At 35.2% G+C, this 18261-nt stretch overlaps 1 protein-coding gene across 4 annotated transcripts in view; it reads right to left on the bottom strand.

The window, feature by feature from the left end:
- NCKAP1 (NCK associated protein 1) overlaps positions 1–18261 on the bottom strand; it is a 52897-nt gene that overhangs the window by 20697 nt on the left and 13939 nt on the right. For 2 of the 4 annotated variants that reach the window (XM_063162596.1, XM_063162594.1), the window contains 14 exons: positions 10696–10788; positions 10442–10498; positions 9296–9438; positions 9119–9209; positions 6968–7105; positions 6265–6313; positions 5625–5781; positions 4981–5037; positions 4264–4360; positions 3897–4003; positions 2702–2834; positions 1340–1421; positions 886–944; positions 165–310 (listed from right to left, as the gene is read on the bottom strand). In XM_063162596.1, the coding sequence (XP_063018666.1) occupies positions 165–310; positions 886–944; positions 1340–1421; positions 2702–2834; positions 3897–4003; positions 4264–4360; positions 4981–5037; positions 5625–5781; positions 6265–6313; positions 6968–7105; positions 9119–9209; positions 9296–9438; positions 10442–10498; positions 10696–10788 (1409 nt within the window). The remainder of the gene's footprint in view (positions 1–164; positions 311–885; positions 945–1339; positions 1422–2701; positions 2835–3896; positions 4004–4263; positions 4361–4980; positions 5038–5624; positions 5782–6264; positions 6314–6967; positions 7106–9118; positions 9210–9295; positions 9439–10441; positions 10499–10695; positions 10789–18261) is intronic. The other 2 variants (XM_063162597.1, XM_063162595.1) reach the window with 1 other exon arrangement.

Below are 18261 nucleotides of genomic sequence, written 5' to 3'. Positions count from 1 at the left end.
TCATAAATATCTTTTTCAAACTAATTCTGCTAGAAACCAGAAATTCCAATTGATTCTTCCACTGGCCTATCTTCCTACAAAGTGTGCTATTTAAAAATCACACTTGCAAGGACAAACCAAACAATAAATAGTAAAAAACTTGTACAGTCACTTTAGTAGCATACCAAAAGATAGAAAGGTCTGAGGTTTCCACTAACATCTCCACCAAAGAATCTACCATTTTTGTGTGGAAAATGATTGTGTTCATCATTTTTCCTAGTTCTCTATGGTCTGCAAGGCCAAGTGAAGCTTTAGAAACGCTGGTGTAGGCCTGGAAAGAAAACACAATTTCTATGTTAAATCTGCAGCAGCTTTTGTGCAAATTCCATTGCTATTGCTCAATACCAATATTAAATACTGTTTGTGCCATGCACAGAGCACCTGTGTATTTAAAGACCAGGCAGGGATTCTTCTCTTTCCACAAGAGCTTAAAAATCAGCAAACTGCCTTTCAGTGAAATCTCTAAAGAACCACTGGATATGGCACTAATTCACAGACAAACTGCTGAACAAATGTATTGGCAAAACACAAATTTGTAATCTCTCCCTCACCAGTGTAGGCACATTGAATCACACCCTGCACACCCACCAAACAGCTCAGCCTCAACACATTCTATTTCTGAACTGTTATAAACACCCCAAGGATGATTTGCAAAAAGTACCCAAAGCAGACAAAGTTATATCAAAACATAGCAAATTACTATTGAAGTATTTGATTTTAAGAGTAGGTTGTTTTTAGATAGCCTGTCACCCACTTGCAGTGTGAGAGTAACCTAGAACAGCAGTAATCTATGAAACATTTTGGTTTTAAGTTAGTGAAACATCATGTGTATTTTCCAATTCTTACCTGCAATCTGAACCAATCTAATCTCATTCCTCTGAAGTCAAACACCTCTCCATCTTCAACTGCATCAGGGAAAAATATAGAACAGAAAACCCTTAGAAAACAGTAACAAATTGAGATATACTATATCAGACCTTCTAAAAACCCCAAAGTACTAAAGAATTATTTGGGCAGTGAACCTCATGTTTTTACCCAGGAATTTTGATCCAGTACAGTGGCAGTAAAAGGAATTAACATATCTAGAGGATAATATGTGTAATGTTTTCTGTATTAAAAGGTTGGATTACTACCCAATAGCATCCTTTGAAAAAGGGAGACACCACAAGAAGCAGATACAAAAATGAAAGAGAAACAAGGGAACAAAATCAGTTTATCTCCTTCTACTGATTACATGAAACAAAAGTGATTAAACTTTTCAGAGGAATCTGCCAATCTTCCAAAGATAATTTAAACTTACCTTGTTTCACACTTAGTGAAGTCATTGTGTTTACAAAAGAGGACATGATGATTGATTCATCTTCTGGGCACACTGAAAGATTCTAAAAGAAATGTTGTGTCTGTTATTATCATTATTACTTTGAACTTGGTTTATGAAATAATGTCAATATCTATGCCCCATTTATCAGCTATATTCTGAAATGTTCAAAAACCTACAAGAGGTAACTTAATCAATGGAATAGTTCAAATAGTGCTATTTAATAGCTTTCACTTTTTAATTGATTGCCTGATGACAAATACTTAGAAAAGATTGCTTCCAAACCAATATCAGCTCACAATGGGAACATCTGTCAGTAAATGTAGTTACACTACATTTTCTGTCCTGTCTGCAATGAAAATTGGGTTATTGCAGAGTATAATGGAGCCCACATCAGCATTGCTTTACGTCCAAAAAACCCTTCCCTCAAAATTTTTATTTTAAAAAATTTCAAATTTATTTTACTAAACATTCAAATTTTACAAAATGTAACATAAATCTTTGTAGTTTTACTAAATAAGACCACACTTCTGTTAAGTAATGCCATGCAGAGGTTTCTCATAATTCCAGAAAAAACTGATATTGAAACCTAAAGGCTGAAAAAAATCCAAATTACCTCTCAATCACCTGTCTAATCTGGTGCTTGACAGCTGTTATGAATTAATGCCAACTAAAATTCAAGAAAATTTTTCCCCTCATTTCAGCTTGGGCTCCATCTAGTGGGGTCACCAGGAAATAAAACCAAAGCACTTCAGAAAGTTTATAATTTCTTGGTTGGGCTGAATAAGAAAAGATTTCTACACTCCTTCAGTGACAGTACCTGTCCTACAGTCTCTAAACATAACAGTGCTTCATAATATTCATATATGAATACTGCAGTGTATAAATTCATACCACTTGTAATGGTCTGAAGCTGTGTCAGGGGAGGGTTATGTTGGATATCAGGAAAAGGAAAGGAAAATGTTAGGAAAAGGTTCCTCCCCCAGAGAGTGGTTGGATCCCCAGTGCTTGGGTCACAGCCCTAAGGCTGCCAGAGCTCCAGGAGCATTTGGACAATGCTCTCAGGCACAGGGTGGGATTGTTGGGGTGTCCTGAGCAGGGCCAGGAGTTGGACTCTGATGAGCCCAGTGGGTCTCTTCCAATTCTGGATATTCTGTGATTCTATATAAAATCCACATGTTTTTATGTAAGTCTAAATCCCAGAATTAAGCAGTAAGTTAATCTGGTTTACGCCATAGCATTCACCAAACTCCACAAACTGGGATGCACTTTATGATGTAATTTTGGACAAAAGCCCTTGTTAAAATTTGCACTTGAGAAGGCAGAACCATGATGCTGCCATACCTGCACCAGCTCATTTAAGACCACTGCATCAAAGCCAGAGAGATACTGTACATAATATCTCTGCATCACTGGTCCGTATTTCCGCACGTGTGCCCTGAGCTCCTCCATGTAGAATATCAGCTCAGCTATGTGCCTGGACAAAAAAACAAGGAAAAGCTTAGAAATGTCACTCAAAATATTTTTAAAAATTTCTATAATCCGATTTTCCTCCTGTACCTTGCTTTTAAAACAATTATCAACAGCTAATTTCTGTAGGAAAGTATTTGTTACTGTTGTAAAAGGAGCTTACATAGGTAATTTTCTCTGCAAGCTCAAATCTACTCAACAGGACATAAGTTAGCAGGATATCACCATAGTAATCCTCAAAGGTTTGTATAACTATTCAGTTTTTTTTCTGAATAAGAAGTCCTTCTGTACAGCTCAATTTGCAAAAACATTTTTCTCAAAAAGTAGTTAAACCTGGAAAATACAAGTTTAATAACTACTTTTCTGTTGGTTTTTTTTTTCCAAGCCATGAGGATGGTGAAATACTAGCACAGGTTGTTTCAGAGAGGCTCTGGAACCTCCATCTTTCATTAACACATAAATCCAGTGAAGAGAATCCAAGATTTTCCCACTCCAGTTCTATAAATGGCCTTGTGATTGTTACTTGTTTAAAATCCTGCAGTCTTTCAGTTCAACCTTGTCCAACAATCTTGAGAAATCTCCTGCCTATTCACACTTGTAAGATCTTGTAATCATAGTTCTCATTTTTACCATCTGTTTATGGTGGCACTAAATATGTATTACATAACTAAAGCTTAGCTGATTTAAAAGACAGTTTTGCTACAAGAGACAATCTACAAATCAACAAATAAATTTTTCTGAAAGTTTTCGTGCCTCCTTCATTGATTTGATCAATGCAAAATCAATGAAGACGTGAAAAAAAACTTTATTTTTGCCTTTTAAAGTTAAAAAACCAAAACTTATATAAAATATTTCTATTTTATGTATGAATTTTCACTGATGTGCTCCAATTTCTAGGACAGTATTTCTAGTTTTCTGTTTGCATGGGACACATAATATTCCCCAAAAAATTTTCTGAACATTCCCAGCTGCTCCATATAGCCAACCTTTTCTGAGATTCCACTGCTTTCAAATCTATTTTGTCTGTGAAATTCTATTATTGAAGGAACTGCATTAAAAATGTACATACTTATCTATGAAATCATCTGCACTCTTCTTTGGCATATTATCTGCATGACGAAGAAGCCAAATAATTTCATCACGAGCAAAGGATAATGCCATAAATACAAAAAGTGCCTGAAAAACAAAAATTGTTCAAACAATTTTTGTGAACAATTGCTTATCACAATTGTTCACAAGCTTATCAATTTACACAACAGCTGAATAGTTTGTGCACGCAAGAGGAAACTAGTCTCTAAAACCCAAGAACTTAAAATCTAAGCAGGTTTCCAAGTGAAGTGAGGAGTTTTTCCCCCCCAAAGAAAATAAAGATTGGATTTACCGTTGAGAAACACACTGGTTTTTGCACAAATGCAAACCAAAAGGGCTGTCATTACCTTGGGACCCAAGAGGCCGGGCTGGTCAGACAGGACAGTGGCAAGTTCCTTGAGTGCAGAACGTAAAAACTTGCGTCTCTCTCTATGCATTGAACCACTGCATCAAAAGAACATACATTATCCACTATGCCAGACACAGAACACCTGATTTGCAAAAGCATTCAAGATCAAGCATAGGCAGATTATATTATACCAACTTCAAAAGGTCAGAATTTTGAAGAATGTGGTTCAAAAAATTGGCATCCTCATCACCAACACCATATATTCTTGAAGCATCAATAAATTTAAAGCCCAAGTTCTCTGCCCCTTCTCCGTGATGTGCGTTTGACTACATTAAAACATTTCTGTTTCATCTACATTCACCTTTTGTAATCAGACAAAACATAACTAATGAATAAACTAAATACTATCATCCTGATAATTTGAAAAATAATCCAGAACTTGGGAAGTTAAATTGGGAATGACATTAAGCAAATCCAGATTTAAAGGAACAATCAGTAAATGATTCATTTGAAAATGCATGACTAATTCTGCATGTAACAAATTCTGTTTGTAGAATCTTTATAATTTTGCTTTAAGAAAACCAATCCTAAAATCTGTCAGAAAAAGTGCATGACTAATTCTGCATTTGACAAATTCTGTTTGTAGAATCTTTATAATTTTGCTTTAAGAAAACCAATCCTGAAATCTGTCAGAAGAACTTTTTAAGCCACTTACGCATGTGAAACAGCAGCTTCTTTGCACTCTCTGATGTCATTAATACGCTTGTTGTAGCTGCAAGTAAAAAGCAATCACATGTGGTATAAGAATCAGCAGCACATTTTAGAAAGAGCTGAGTGGGACTTGAGAGGAGCTACAATGTTATTATAGCAAGCAGGATACAGCAGAAAACACACACCAGCTCCTGAGCAGAGCTAAATGCCAAAACTAGATCATCAAACCAAAAATCTACTGAAATGCTCCTGGTGTTTGCTGCTAGAGGTCTCAACTTTGTTTCTGAGTTTTCATATAATGTACTGCAGAAACAGTGGCAGCAAGATGCAATTTTTCAAGCAAACTCCACATCTATAACATAATTTCCCTTCAATAAATTGAGATTTGTGGGTGAGATCATCAATCTTAGAGACTTGCAATTTTAGAGACTGATTCACCAGGCTTTCAGAACTGAGATAAAAAAAGGTGTAGTGGTTATAAAATCAGGCCCCTAAAACTTATGCAGTAAAGAAACAGTCAAGATACCAAGCAAAAATGTTTGTGTACCTAAGCAAAATTTATATGAAACAGAAGTAATTTGTTTGAAAGAGTCCTTCAAAAAATATGGGGTTTTTAGCAGAGATGCTGAAAGGAGAACAAAAACTTACCCTCTTATGTTTACAAACAAATCTTCTGCAGCTTTGTGAATATGGAACACTTCGTCTCGAAACAGAGCCAAGCAAGAGCTGCTTTGAAGTGCAAGTTTCCAAAGATTCAAAGCTGTAGCATCACTATTTAGGATTCCATGGCACAAAATAAATCCAACTTCAAAAGTTCGCATTGATGTAAGTCACAAATCAGATGCACAAAGACAGTAAGAGAACAATGAGATGATTATGTACTTTGTATAAATAGTTTGCATAGATCATTAATAAACTCTTTAATGTATAACATTTTCTAATATAAAAAAATTCCTCCCTCCCCACTTCTAATGGAAGTATTTTTGCAATATTTGCGTGAAATTAATTACTTTATGCTGATGCTACTTGACTACTTTCATCAGAATTACTGAAGCCCTCACTTCCAGTCAAAGTCTGGAACAAACTGATGACACACTCTATTGCAGCAGCACATGCTAAATTCTAGCTTCACTGCATATTAGTACAAATGAAATTTAATCAAGCTATTAATTGTAATTAATAGCTGTAATTAACACAGCTGTTATACAGTACAGAAAGCAAGTAGTCTTTTAAATGTTAAACAATTTTTTTAATACAACCATGAGCTGCTTCAGAATATTTTACTCACAAATGATCCATTTTTCCATTGCATCCAGAGATAGGTATTCACATGGCATCTGTTAAAAAGAAAGTAATTTGTAGCACACTAGTTATAAGTACTTGTTAGTAAAAAAGAACAAACAAAGCCTCAAATGCTGATCATAGAAGGCCACTGACCACTAACAGTGAGTCAGTGTTTCAGCACTTCAGAAACTGAGGGTTAGAATATTAAGTGAGCTTCCATACCCACCAACACCTTGAACAAATTTTGACAAATATTTCTTTTCAATAAACATTGTATTTAACAATATTCTAGAATGAAAAGCTTTTGATGAATACTAATCACAACCTGACAGCCATTAAAGCTTCAATTTTTTTCAGAAGGATAACCATTCACATCACAGCTGAGGCAGCAAGTGCAAACATAAATTTTAAAGGAAGGACCAGCTCTGATTTCCAGTCTCCTGGCTCACAAACACCTGAGAGGGTACTCAGGATTCCTCCCCTTTACAACTGCAGAAGCTAAATTCTCATCTTCTGGTCAACAAATTACTGAAGCTGAAGGCACAAGTTAATGTAATAGAAACTTTACTTAATGAGAGAAAACTTTCCCCCTGTTCTAACCAGCATATTTACTTCTCTGATTAAAAGTCACATAGAGGTAATCCAACAATCATTTTACAGAAAACCCTACTTAACTCTCTGACAGAACTTAAATTAAAAGAGCATACTGTGTCAGACTGTGCAGGATTGAGCATTGTGCTGGGGGCACTGATGAGGCTCAGCAGTTGTGCGTTTCTCCACTGGTCAGCTGAGAGATTCCGTCGAGGATAGACCATCTGGAGTGAAATCAGAGCATCTGAAAGGGACTAGAAAGCAGGCTAATGATTAGTGTGAATGGTCAGTACTGTTTCATCAGCATTATTACTAACAGCCATCAAAACATTTTACTGAACTAGGTTTGAAATTAAACATAAGGTTAAACCCCATTGCACATAGTTCATTTAACATATAAAAAACTACTCCAGGCTAGAGGAAGGATGCAAAGAAGGAAGAGTTTGATTTCTATTATTTTAGTTACTTACAAAATTTTGAGTTCAGAATTAGAGGACATGGAAAAAATAAGGCATAAAATAAGGCACAAAAGCCCTCTCATACACAACTGGAAGTTGTTCATTACTTATTCAAGCATCCCAGCTGTTGTGTCAGTGCCTTCCCTGCCACTTCCTTTGGTATGTTTTTCCCCATGGCAGCAAACTATAATTCTTTTGAGCAGATACTGTCTGCAGGAATATCTTTGTAGCAAAGTAAGCTTATCTGGGAAAGTGTATCCTAAGTCTTTCCCCTGACTTTTTTATCAATACTGGTGCTTGAATGAATCCTCAGGGAGCCAGATGTGATCAGTGTGAGAGCAGAGGAGGTCACACAGGCAAAAAAAAAAATACAGTCATCTGCCAAAGCTAAATGCAAAGGACTAAACAACTGCCTGATTTGCTGCAAAGCAGTGGGATTACAGAATGACAAATTCAGTGTGCAGTTCCACAAGAGTGCAGCCCAAGAATGTTTCTGTAGTGCAGCACGTGAAAAGATCCCTGACCCCAATTTATGCTTCCAGCACAGAATAATCACAAGAGCAAAAACTGGACTGAAAGGCATCTTTACAAATGTGTCAATGGAAAGGACTGACCCACTATTAAATACAAGAGTATAAACTAAGATAATACTGAGAAGTAAGGCATGTTTGCTAAAATGTGCATTAGAAAAGATTACTTGTAAATGACATCATTAGCTAAGTGAGTCTTAACAAGACAGGAATTGTGGAAAGTGTAACAACAGTAAGATTACAGACAAGCTAGAAGTATTGGAAACTATTTCACTTCAGAGCACTTAGGAAAGTAGCTGGCAAGTTCTGAACTTCTAGTGACAATACTGAAAAGTTTAAGGAAATCAATAAAAATCTAGAAAGGAAGCTAAAGAAGGAAAAGACAACCTAGTACAAAAGTACTAAACCTCAAAATAGGTAAAGAAAAACCCAAACCTTAAAAACTTTAGGTAATAACTTAAAGCTACTTTTGAAGATTCCAAAGTAAGTTGTAATTGTTAGGCAAATAATTTGCAAGCACCTAGAAAGTAATGTCTTTATAATTGTTGGTCAGTCCTTTGACAGAATAGCAAATCTAGTGAACAAAGGGGAAGTGATAAAACAAGATATACTTTGACTTTGTTGAGACTTCTGTAACTTTTCCAAAGTATTCTTACAGGAAAATACAGCCTAGATAAAACACCGTGGAACTGCAACACAACCAACTGTGTAAGAACAGAAACTTAGAAACATCTGTACAGAAAGAACCAAAGGAATTGAGCTTCTTTAACTCAGTGCAGGCAACTCAGCAAAGTGTCAGCTTTTGAGTACAGGAGCTACTGTTAAAGACACAGTGGTGACATCCAGGATTCCCAGTTTAAGGACAATCCAAAGCAAAGCCCCTTAGGTTAGAAAACAGAAAATCACATTCATCTAGGATGGCCAGAGAGCAAAACAATCAACTTCACAGAAACATTGTGAATCTCTTTAACTTCAAGCTACAAGCTAACACACAACACAAAAGTAACTATTCTCAGATGATCCACAAGTGATTTTTAATAAATATCTAATGCTTAGTGAATAGAATGGCACCTTACTAACAGATCTTAAAATTCCTGTATTTCTGCAGGTTGTGCTTTTTAATAGGTAATCCCCAGGCCTAGACATTCAATGTAAGCAGAAATCTCAGGTAAAATTTATTCCAAATGGCCTTCAATAAAACAAACTCTTGCACATTTACTTTTTCTCTCTGTTTCTCCCAATTAAGGTTACTGCATGCCTGTGAAAAGTAGTTACATACTTTACTGTGAGGTACAAATTCCTCCATCATTTTCTTTAAAGGATTTTCATAATCCACAATCATCTGGCCAAGGCGTGGATATTCTCTGTCACTAAAAGCAACAACAAACAATTCACTGAGGTGAAGCTGTTACTGTCATTAACATCATGCACATCTTTTATACAATCAGTATTTTACCTTGCTCCATGTGTCATTTCATGGGCATAGTTATACAGTCCAATGATAGCCTTCCTTTCTTCAATTCGGGACAGCAGTATCATTAGAGTTGTGTAGGTTATAATCAAATCTAGGTAGTTCTTTGTTAAATCAAAGTTTACAGTCTAGAAATGAAAACCAGTAAATTATCACTTAAAAACTTTTAGAAACAAGCATAACACATTTTTCCTTACATTTCCACCAATTTTCAGCATTTTTTAATACAATGGGCTGTCTTTTGAACAAAGTTCTTGTTCTGGTGGCATGTGACTCTCTATAACTTTAATTTATTCATTCAGATTCCCAGAACTGTTTACACTCATGAAAGCAAAGCATCCAGATAAATCCTTCCAGGCTTAAATGTCACAGATTACCTGACAGACAGGAAAACTTTTCTTGTTTACTAAGCAGTCAGCAGTGCCATGCCTATGAACTGTATTTTAATAAGATCCAAATATCACATATCCCACCTTCCTTGTAACAGAATACCCACCTGTTTCTTTTTCATATTATGAATCTAAGTTGGCCAAATTTAAAATAATGACAAAAAATAACAAGGTGACATTAAGAACATTAAGAAAGTTGAAACCAACAGGAAAAGGTGTTGGGAGATTTTCTTTTGGGTGCTTTTTTTTTCCTGTGTTTGTTTGGTGGTGGTTTTTGTTTTGTTTTTTTTTTGTTGTTGTTGGGTTTTGCTGTGTTTTTGGGGGGGGTTGGTGATTTTGATTTAAATATAAGACTTTTAGATGCTTTTGTAGTTCCTTTAGTCAACCCCAAAAATAACTTCCTCACATAGCTTAGGTGGACACAAGTAACAGTCTTGTCTGTGAGTCTCACAAGGCATAAGTATACAGATGACTAGGAGTTAACTTGCAGATGCAATAAATCAAAAATTACTGAAAAATTTTTATGTTTGGTAACAATACTGTTACTACTGTCCATAAGAATCCTACTGAGAAAGGTCTATCTCTCTATTATAAAAATTAGAAATGTGAACCCTACCTTGTTTTTATTTCTCTTGCATTTATAACCGGAGATGTGATATTTCTTGAACTAACAAGAACAAGTCCTTCTCCCCACAGGACTCTGAATATAAACATTATTGAAAGTTTAAACCTAGAAACTTACAATATCAAAGAAGACTTGGCAAACATCAATAGTGTTTAGCAGCTCACAGACATGGTCCTTGAAAAACAATGGAATAAGTTTAGTTTAGAAAGATATAATTAAATCACGTTACTACAATTAGTGATGGAGCTTCATTTTTTTTATTTGAAAAACAGAGCTTCAAGTTCAGCCATTTCATTATATAGTGTTAATTCACCAATAAAATTACAGAAACCCAATGTGACAGAACAAGTTACACATTTGTAATGCCTTACCTTAAATTCCATAACATCAACAAACGTGAAGTAGTATAATGCCAGGTTCTTCAAAATCTCTGATTTTTCTTTCTGGAGCTGAGCAAGCTGTTGCTACAAGAGAAACATAAACATGCACACTGTTCTTAGAAGATCTTGAGAAGACTGCTGCAAAGTAATACCTGTGAAGCGCAGAGAAACCACCAGGCTATGCAAAGAAGCTGGAACATGGTTTTTCTAAGATTGAGGCTCTGTGTGTGTCAAATACACAGAGTTCTCAGCACTGATCATTTTAACAGCTGCCCACTACATTTTGAAGATAAAAGTTACATTAGTACACATTAGTACCAGAGTCATATTGTTTAGCTCAGCTAGAGATGAAAATGGTAGTCAGGAGAAGTGTTATGTTATCACATATGTATAACTTGCAAAAGCAGAACAGTACATGAGCACAAATCAGTATGCCAAAACCAAAATAATTATGTTACTTGAGGTGGAAGAAAATAAGGTGGCAGGTTACAAACTTTACTACAGAAAAACATTATGCTTTTAAATTCTGAACTTACCAAAAAGAATATCCAGGCAAAGCCACGTTAAGCATGCAAAATAAAATGTAGATACAAACATAAAATACAGTAACGGTTCTTTGACCAGTTCCATATAAACACAATAATACATTCAAACAAAAGCAACAAAATAAAGAAACATAAAAGAAGCCAAACACTAGCATTAGACACTTGTGGATAAAATGGAAGAGGCAAATGTGAATACAAAGGTAAAATAACTCACATGGATTTATTTTTATATATATTTTAAACAGACAATGAAATACTATTTATTTTTAAAGATTTTCTGAAGGAACAAGATTGATCACTTAGACAATTAAGAACACAAAAAAGCAGCTGTTAGTGAACAGCCATTCTGTTTATCTATGTATGACAGTCTCACAGCACTGCAAGTATCCAAATATTTAACTGGCAATATCCAGCTACAAGTTACATCTCCTTCCTGATACAGGGATTGAAATGAGTTAAAGCACAGGAACAATAGGAAAAGGTGTCCTCCAAAAATCTGCAAGATTTTAAATTAAAGATGATCAAGTTAAATAACATCTTTTTCTCAACAAAAGCAATCAATTATAGGACAGATTAAAAATTGCTTCAAATTGATTAGCTTATTTTTGTGAGAGGTTAGACCTGAGTATGCTTCTTCAGCTTACTCTCTTTTATAAAGCTGTGCTCTGTATTATCAGTTTTATTAAAGCATCAAAATTCTTCTCAATTCATAGAACAAACTGCCTGGTTCACAAATGTGAGATAAGTTTCGTTTCTCTCCTCTGAATTTTCAGAGGTGATGAAGATTTTTTAGAAGTCTTGAGCCATAACAAGGCTTCATTATTGTCAAGGAAGACAGGAATACTCAGTTATGAGCAAATCAGAATGGCTACATTATAAAATACTCCTGACCACTCTTAAACTATGGCAAAGCATTGGACTTTGAATGCCTGCCTATCTATTATTTAAGTCTTTTTCATCAGCTGAGGCTTAACTCAAAGAGGTGCAAGTACATGTGTTCATTTTGTAACTTGTCCTGATAAATCTCATGCACCAGGAAATAAGTTATTTCCATTTAATGTGCTGCTGTACAAAAATCTGTTTTCAAATACCAAGACTTGTATTTTGATCCTCAGCATGAGGACTAAAGTTGGAGTTTTTCCAGCATACAGCTTTAACTTCAACTTCCTTGAGCTCAGACAATGAAGGATGCAGCATCATCACACAGACTCCAGAGCTCCAGGATGGCTGTGCAGCTCCAGCACACCTTCAGCTTGTGCCTACACCTGGAATCACTCCAGAGGAAAATCTGCTTTGTACTTTCAGGACTGCTCCATCACTCAACACAATGAAAATTCAGTTAAGATGAGTGGTTTTAATTTTGCACCCTGGTCCTAGTACTTAAAGCATTTCTTGCCAGTTTTTAGAAGACTAAGCAGAAATAGTTTTTTTCTGTGCAGCTAATACAAGTGTGACCCAAATGAAGCTGAGAAGACCTTTCAAGAATTTTCAGAAAGAGATGACAGGGTGTGATCCACAAGTAAGATTATTTCTAGTGCAGAGAAAAAACAAAACCAGAACTCACTACCACTGCACACCCCCTTAACAGCATTTTCTCCATTGCAATCCTAAATCATATTAAGCAAGGTGCAATGCTAAAGGAGACTCAAAATTATAAGTTGCTGTACACCTGTTTTTGGTATAACAAATAGCAACTGAATTGGCCACTCCTGCAGGACATTGAATTTCAAGCCACATTATATGAAATGGGGAGATATGGCAAAAAGGGAGATGGTGCTGGGAACTATGATCACAAAAGAAATAATAAATTTTCAGAAATTCTGTGAAGTTGTACAGAGTATAAGGAGGTATCTGCCACATTCAGCTAAGGATTATAGAATCATTGCTGTGCATTCTTATCTTGTTACCTATATTCCCAGAAATATTTACACATAAGTGATGTTAAAACTTGCCTAGAGAGTTGAGATGATCATCCTTTGAATTCTGAGTGTTGAGGGGGTCAGTAAACTTTTATTTAGTACAGGGCAAATAGCTCAATTTATGGAGCACAGCCTGATCAGTGATGTTTGGAAGAACAGCTTACAAGCATGCAGTGTCTTAGATGTTTATTTGCTTTTTTATCACTCAAGAATGTGGGTGTAACTCTTTGCACAACCACAGCATTAAAACTTTCCATTACTAATTTCTATTACTAATCACTAACTTCTAAACATCTGTTTGGAAGTTGCTGGTGCTATATTGATTTGTATTTGGTTTGAGGCTTTTTTTCTTAGCCTGCAAATCGTTAATGGAAGATGCCAATAACCAACAAAATAAGATATATCCTTAAATAGAATAAACTGAAAAAATATCTCTTTAAACATCAAAAGACTATTTTTACTATAGCAAGACTTTCATCCTTGTAGACTGAAAGTGGTTTATTGACTCTTAGAGAATTTGAAGGACAAATTATAACAAAAGTATTTTTGTTTAATGAGGTGAATTAGATTTAAGACCTAGGAAAACCTGTAGAAATTTCAGCATAATATGGCAAGATCAAAAAAAACTCTCAAATAATTAATCTGAGACTATTTCTTTTGTCTATTAACAAAATACCACATCTCTGATGATGTTTTAATATTATTTATAAATAAGAAAGAGTGAAGCTAACACTTTGTGAATATAGTACCTACAGGAGAAGGAAGTGATCTTGAACTTGTGCTTTTCCTTCTTTGTATTAAATCCCAAAGATCCTTACACAGTCAATTATGTCAGAGAAAGTACATTAAGTGAAGGAAAAAAAATTGAAAAATGCAAGACAGTCTCACTTAAAGCTTATATGAATGGCTCAGACAAGGGAGAAATGATGCAAACCTTGCATGCAAATCATGTGAATAAATACCAATGTAATACAATGGCTCATGAAAAATAGGAGACAACTAGAAGAGGTTGTTTAGAGAGTCTTATGTGTGTAAAAACAAATGGTACCCCTAGTCCTGCAATTTTTTATCGTGTTTATTTGACTGGCAGCAGCAGTATGTGAATAAATGTCTTATTTCATGATCTGGAAATAGACAGTACAAAGGTGAATTTTCTGCTTATATCAGTGTGATATTTTTCCTGCAAGTCTGATCATTAAACACTTATATTTGGTTTCTACAATCCAACAGCATAAATATTACCATGTCCTCAGCAAAAATACCATCTACTCAATCTCACCAGCTGGAATATAAGCCCCAAAAAGCAGTATTATAAATTCTGACTGTTAAATTTCTTGGAGAGAGAGATAAACCATCACTGCCAGTATTCTTACTTTCATTTGTTATACTCACTATGCTTGTCACCTATAGAGTCTTTAGATGAACATCTGAAAAACTCAATTAATTTGAACAAAGCTCTGTGTCTACAAAATCCATAGCAGAACAGCAGGGAAAGAAAAATAGTTTTAAATTCTGTAAATTAACTCTAGAATGATGGATGTGTCCTTGGTTTTCTTATTTCCAATTAAAAGCAGTTTCTGAAGTACTATGCTGCATATAAAAGATAAAATAGAATATTTAACATGTTTACTAACTAATGTATGTCTACCTACCAGATCTATTTTAGTTTGTTTTCAAGTTTCTAGCACTAAGTTTACTGTTTTGAAAAGGAAATAGCCACCTGTGATGCTCCCTAACTTTACCATTCCCAGGAAATTAATAAGGGCAGAAACTGGAGCAGGAAGGCTTCTATTTAAAAACTGATCTGCCTCTCAGCTCTAAGAAACAGTTTCCCCATTCTCTCACCTTCATTTACAATTTTTGCAATATTTTTACAAGTCACACAATTTTTTGAATGCCATCTCAGTGAGGTTTTTTGTTTGTTTTCTTGGTTTTTAAGGGCCAAGCTCTTAAAATGTCAATCATTAAAACAAAGAGAGTTTTAATGGACGAAGAAGAAAGTAAAGTGTTACACACATTCACTCCTCTGCAGGTACTGCAGACACTATGAGGCAATGAGCAAGCAAAATTGATTTACCTTGCCAAGTGACTTGTATGGATTTACATGAATTATAGCAGTGTTCTACAGTGATTTATTACAAATAAAATAAAATAAAAAATACTGTTTGGATGTTATTCTATCTTTAATTCAGGCCCAGTTGAAGGTCAAACCAAGAAAATAAACTTTGTAGCTGATAGCACTTACTATTTTGAAAAAAGATGTTACATTATGAGAATTCTGTTTGGTGAAACATTCTGAAGAGATTTTAGGATTTCATATTACCTCTTACAACTGCTATGAAAAAAATGCTCACTCACAAATGACTGTTAGACTAAAAAATTTATATACTATATTCTGTTATAGAGGATACTTGATTTTAAGTCAGTCTTACACCTGTAACAACTGAAGACATCAGACACTCCTGCATGCACAGTAAGTATGGTAGTATTAAAGCAAGGCTGAACACTTGGAATTTTGAATGACTTTTTAGTAAAAATGTAGATAATTTTTTTTTATTTGTAAATGTTTTGTATTTTCTTGTGAAAGAAACTATCATTAATATATTCTATTCTCAAGCATAAGACATTTTAACTGTTCATACAAAGCTGCACAGAGAATAACTGCTCATCATCTGACTTCACTCATGCAGAGGAACATCCATAACCTAAACTGCTGCCTCAATGACTTCTGGAAAATTTATCTCTTTACTACTATCAGCTCCCTGAGCAAGAGCAGAGGTGAAAAAGCAGCTGTGCATGGCACCCCCTCACCTGGAAAAGGTTTTAATCTTCATGGAAAAGGCCACTTAAGTTTTATGGTGGAATTTGGTTGCTTAAGCAACTTGGAAGTTATCTGGAAAGTCTCCATGCAAGAGATCTGAGATCCCAGAAAGGTGGAGAAAAATGTTACCATTTACTGAATATGGGAATAATTTAAGTTAGACTTAAGAAAACAGCAGTGATGGCTTTAATGACTATATAATTTCCTCAAAAATAAATGATTAGTAAAAAGGGATTACCAATACATGAGGCAGCAGAGCTGAGACTCCAAAGTTACTTTTCCAGAGATGATAGAAGTTTCTAAATTATCTTCACTAGAGCTATGAAAATTACAGTACTAAATGCTTCATTAGAAACAAGCAAACAAATGACATTTTCCTTGACAACCTGTAGCACTTGCAGGGCCAAAAGAAAAAACTTTGAAAATCAGGTTATTATTTGTATTAAGTGTTCTGAAAGAGACTAATTACTGAAAGCGCCCATCACAAATTAAAAATCAAGCCTGGTTATAAAGTGTGGGTTTTAGGGTTTTTTTAATAGCAGAAAGCATTTAATAAAAGCATGCATTAATGATTTCTAATAACCTTTAGCCAAGGAGGTTCAGACACTCTGTGCCCACACCACCTCTCCCACACCCATCTAATTTGTATGTGATCAGCTTGTTGTGAAGTGAAACTGTGAAAGACACAGGAGGCAAACCAAACACACACTGGGATCTAAAAGGGAAAAGGCAAAAATTCAAAACAATAAAGTGAACTAATTCAAAACTAATAGATCCTAACCCAGGTAGACTGGAAATGCTCACACTGCTTATCCTCTGCTCCCAAGTGATCTTATTTCCAGTCCCCACAGACACAATGCAGCAGAAAATTAGTCAATACAAAACAAAAATGGAATTGATATGAACATACCTACTAGGTGATGAAGACTAGCATTATCTGGAAAACACACCTTTCCCTCACTAACTATACACTTAGGAATTTCAAAGTGATGATTCACTGGTCTGCTTTGTGCTAAGCAATGACAGAACATCAATTTTTTCCAAGAGACATGTAAAAAAAAAAGTTCTTCAACAAGGAAATTGCTGAGGAACAAACCAAGAAAAAGACATGTTCAAGAAAGAAGGCAGATATTCTCACTACTTGTTCTAGGTGGTATTTGAGAAAACAGAAGGAGGGCTACAACTTTATCACATAAAGACATGGAGCTTTACCAGCACAGGCAGCAGATTTATCAAATCCTACTCACAAGCTAAAAAAAATTTCTGTCTTTTCCTCTCTGCATCTCCAGTTCCCCACTGTGAAGTATTTTATTCTGGTTTTAAAAGGTATTAAGTATTAGCATTGACTGAGAACAGAGTAACTTTTAGGTCCTAGAACATTTTTTTGAGTTCACTGTGACAAGAACCTCACATGTATCCCCTTACAAGAGGATGAAGTCTAAATAACCATCTGAAAAATCAGGCTGCTTCTGCATCCCTTACTTTGGAACTTTCCTTCTGAAGCCAGGCCAGGAAATTCAGTAACAATAAATGCTACTCTGAGTCAATACAAGCACAATCAGATCATACACCTGACCAAGAACAATGGTGCTAAAAAGTTTTTGGAAGCCATCTGCAGCTTAGAAGGCTTTTTCATAACAAAACTTTAGTCAATTTATAATAATTATAAATAGTAATTATAAAGCACCTCCAAACACAGAAGAAACTTTCCTTTCAAACAGGACTCTATCTTGTTTCTCACTTTTTGAATCCTTCAAATTTCTGCTTGTATTATATTTTTGCTTGTATTATATTTTTCTTTATTCCTTCCTTTGCAGGTTATTTCATACAGTGTGCAGCAGTACTACCCTGGTGGCCCATTTCATTAACAGTTTAAGAGCCTGGTCTTCAAACTGCACAATTTCAAGATTATGTGATTGACAATGGTTATTGGAAAAGAAAGGGCAGGTGTAAGACATCACAGGGACTGCCCTTGAACAATGGGAGACAGAGTTATGAACTGATAAGGTGCACAGTTATCTATAATTAATCCTCTGGAAAATGAACTACTCAATTAAAATTTCCAGCCTCATCAGCAAGGATTCATCAGCCACTTCCCTGTTCAAACTACCCACAAGCTTTCACTCTCAGTACAATATTGAAAACCAGCAACTGTCAGACTTTGCTCTGATGACTCAGCACGTCAAACACCGAAGGAGGAACAAACCAGGAACTCAGTTTTCCATGGATAAAGATGTAAAAGATACCAATAGCAAATACAACAGAATTACTT

The sequence above is a fragment of the Melospiza melodia genome, chromosome 8 (assembly GCF_035770615.1).
Source record: "Melospiza melodia melodia isolate bMelMel2 chromosome 8, bMelMel2.pri, whole genome shotgun sequence".
Taxonomy (NCBI): domain Eukaryota; kingdom Metazoa; phylum Chordata; class Aves; order Passeriformes; family Passerellidae; genus Melospiza; species Melospiza melodia.
The sequence above is the reverse complement of the archived record's forward strand: the minus strand, read 5'-3'. Positions and strand labels throughout refer to the sequence as shown.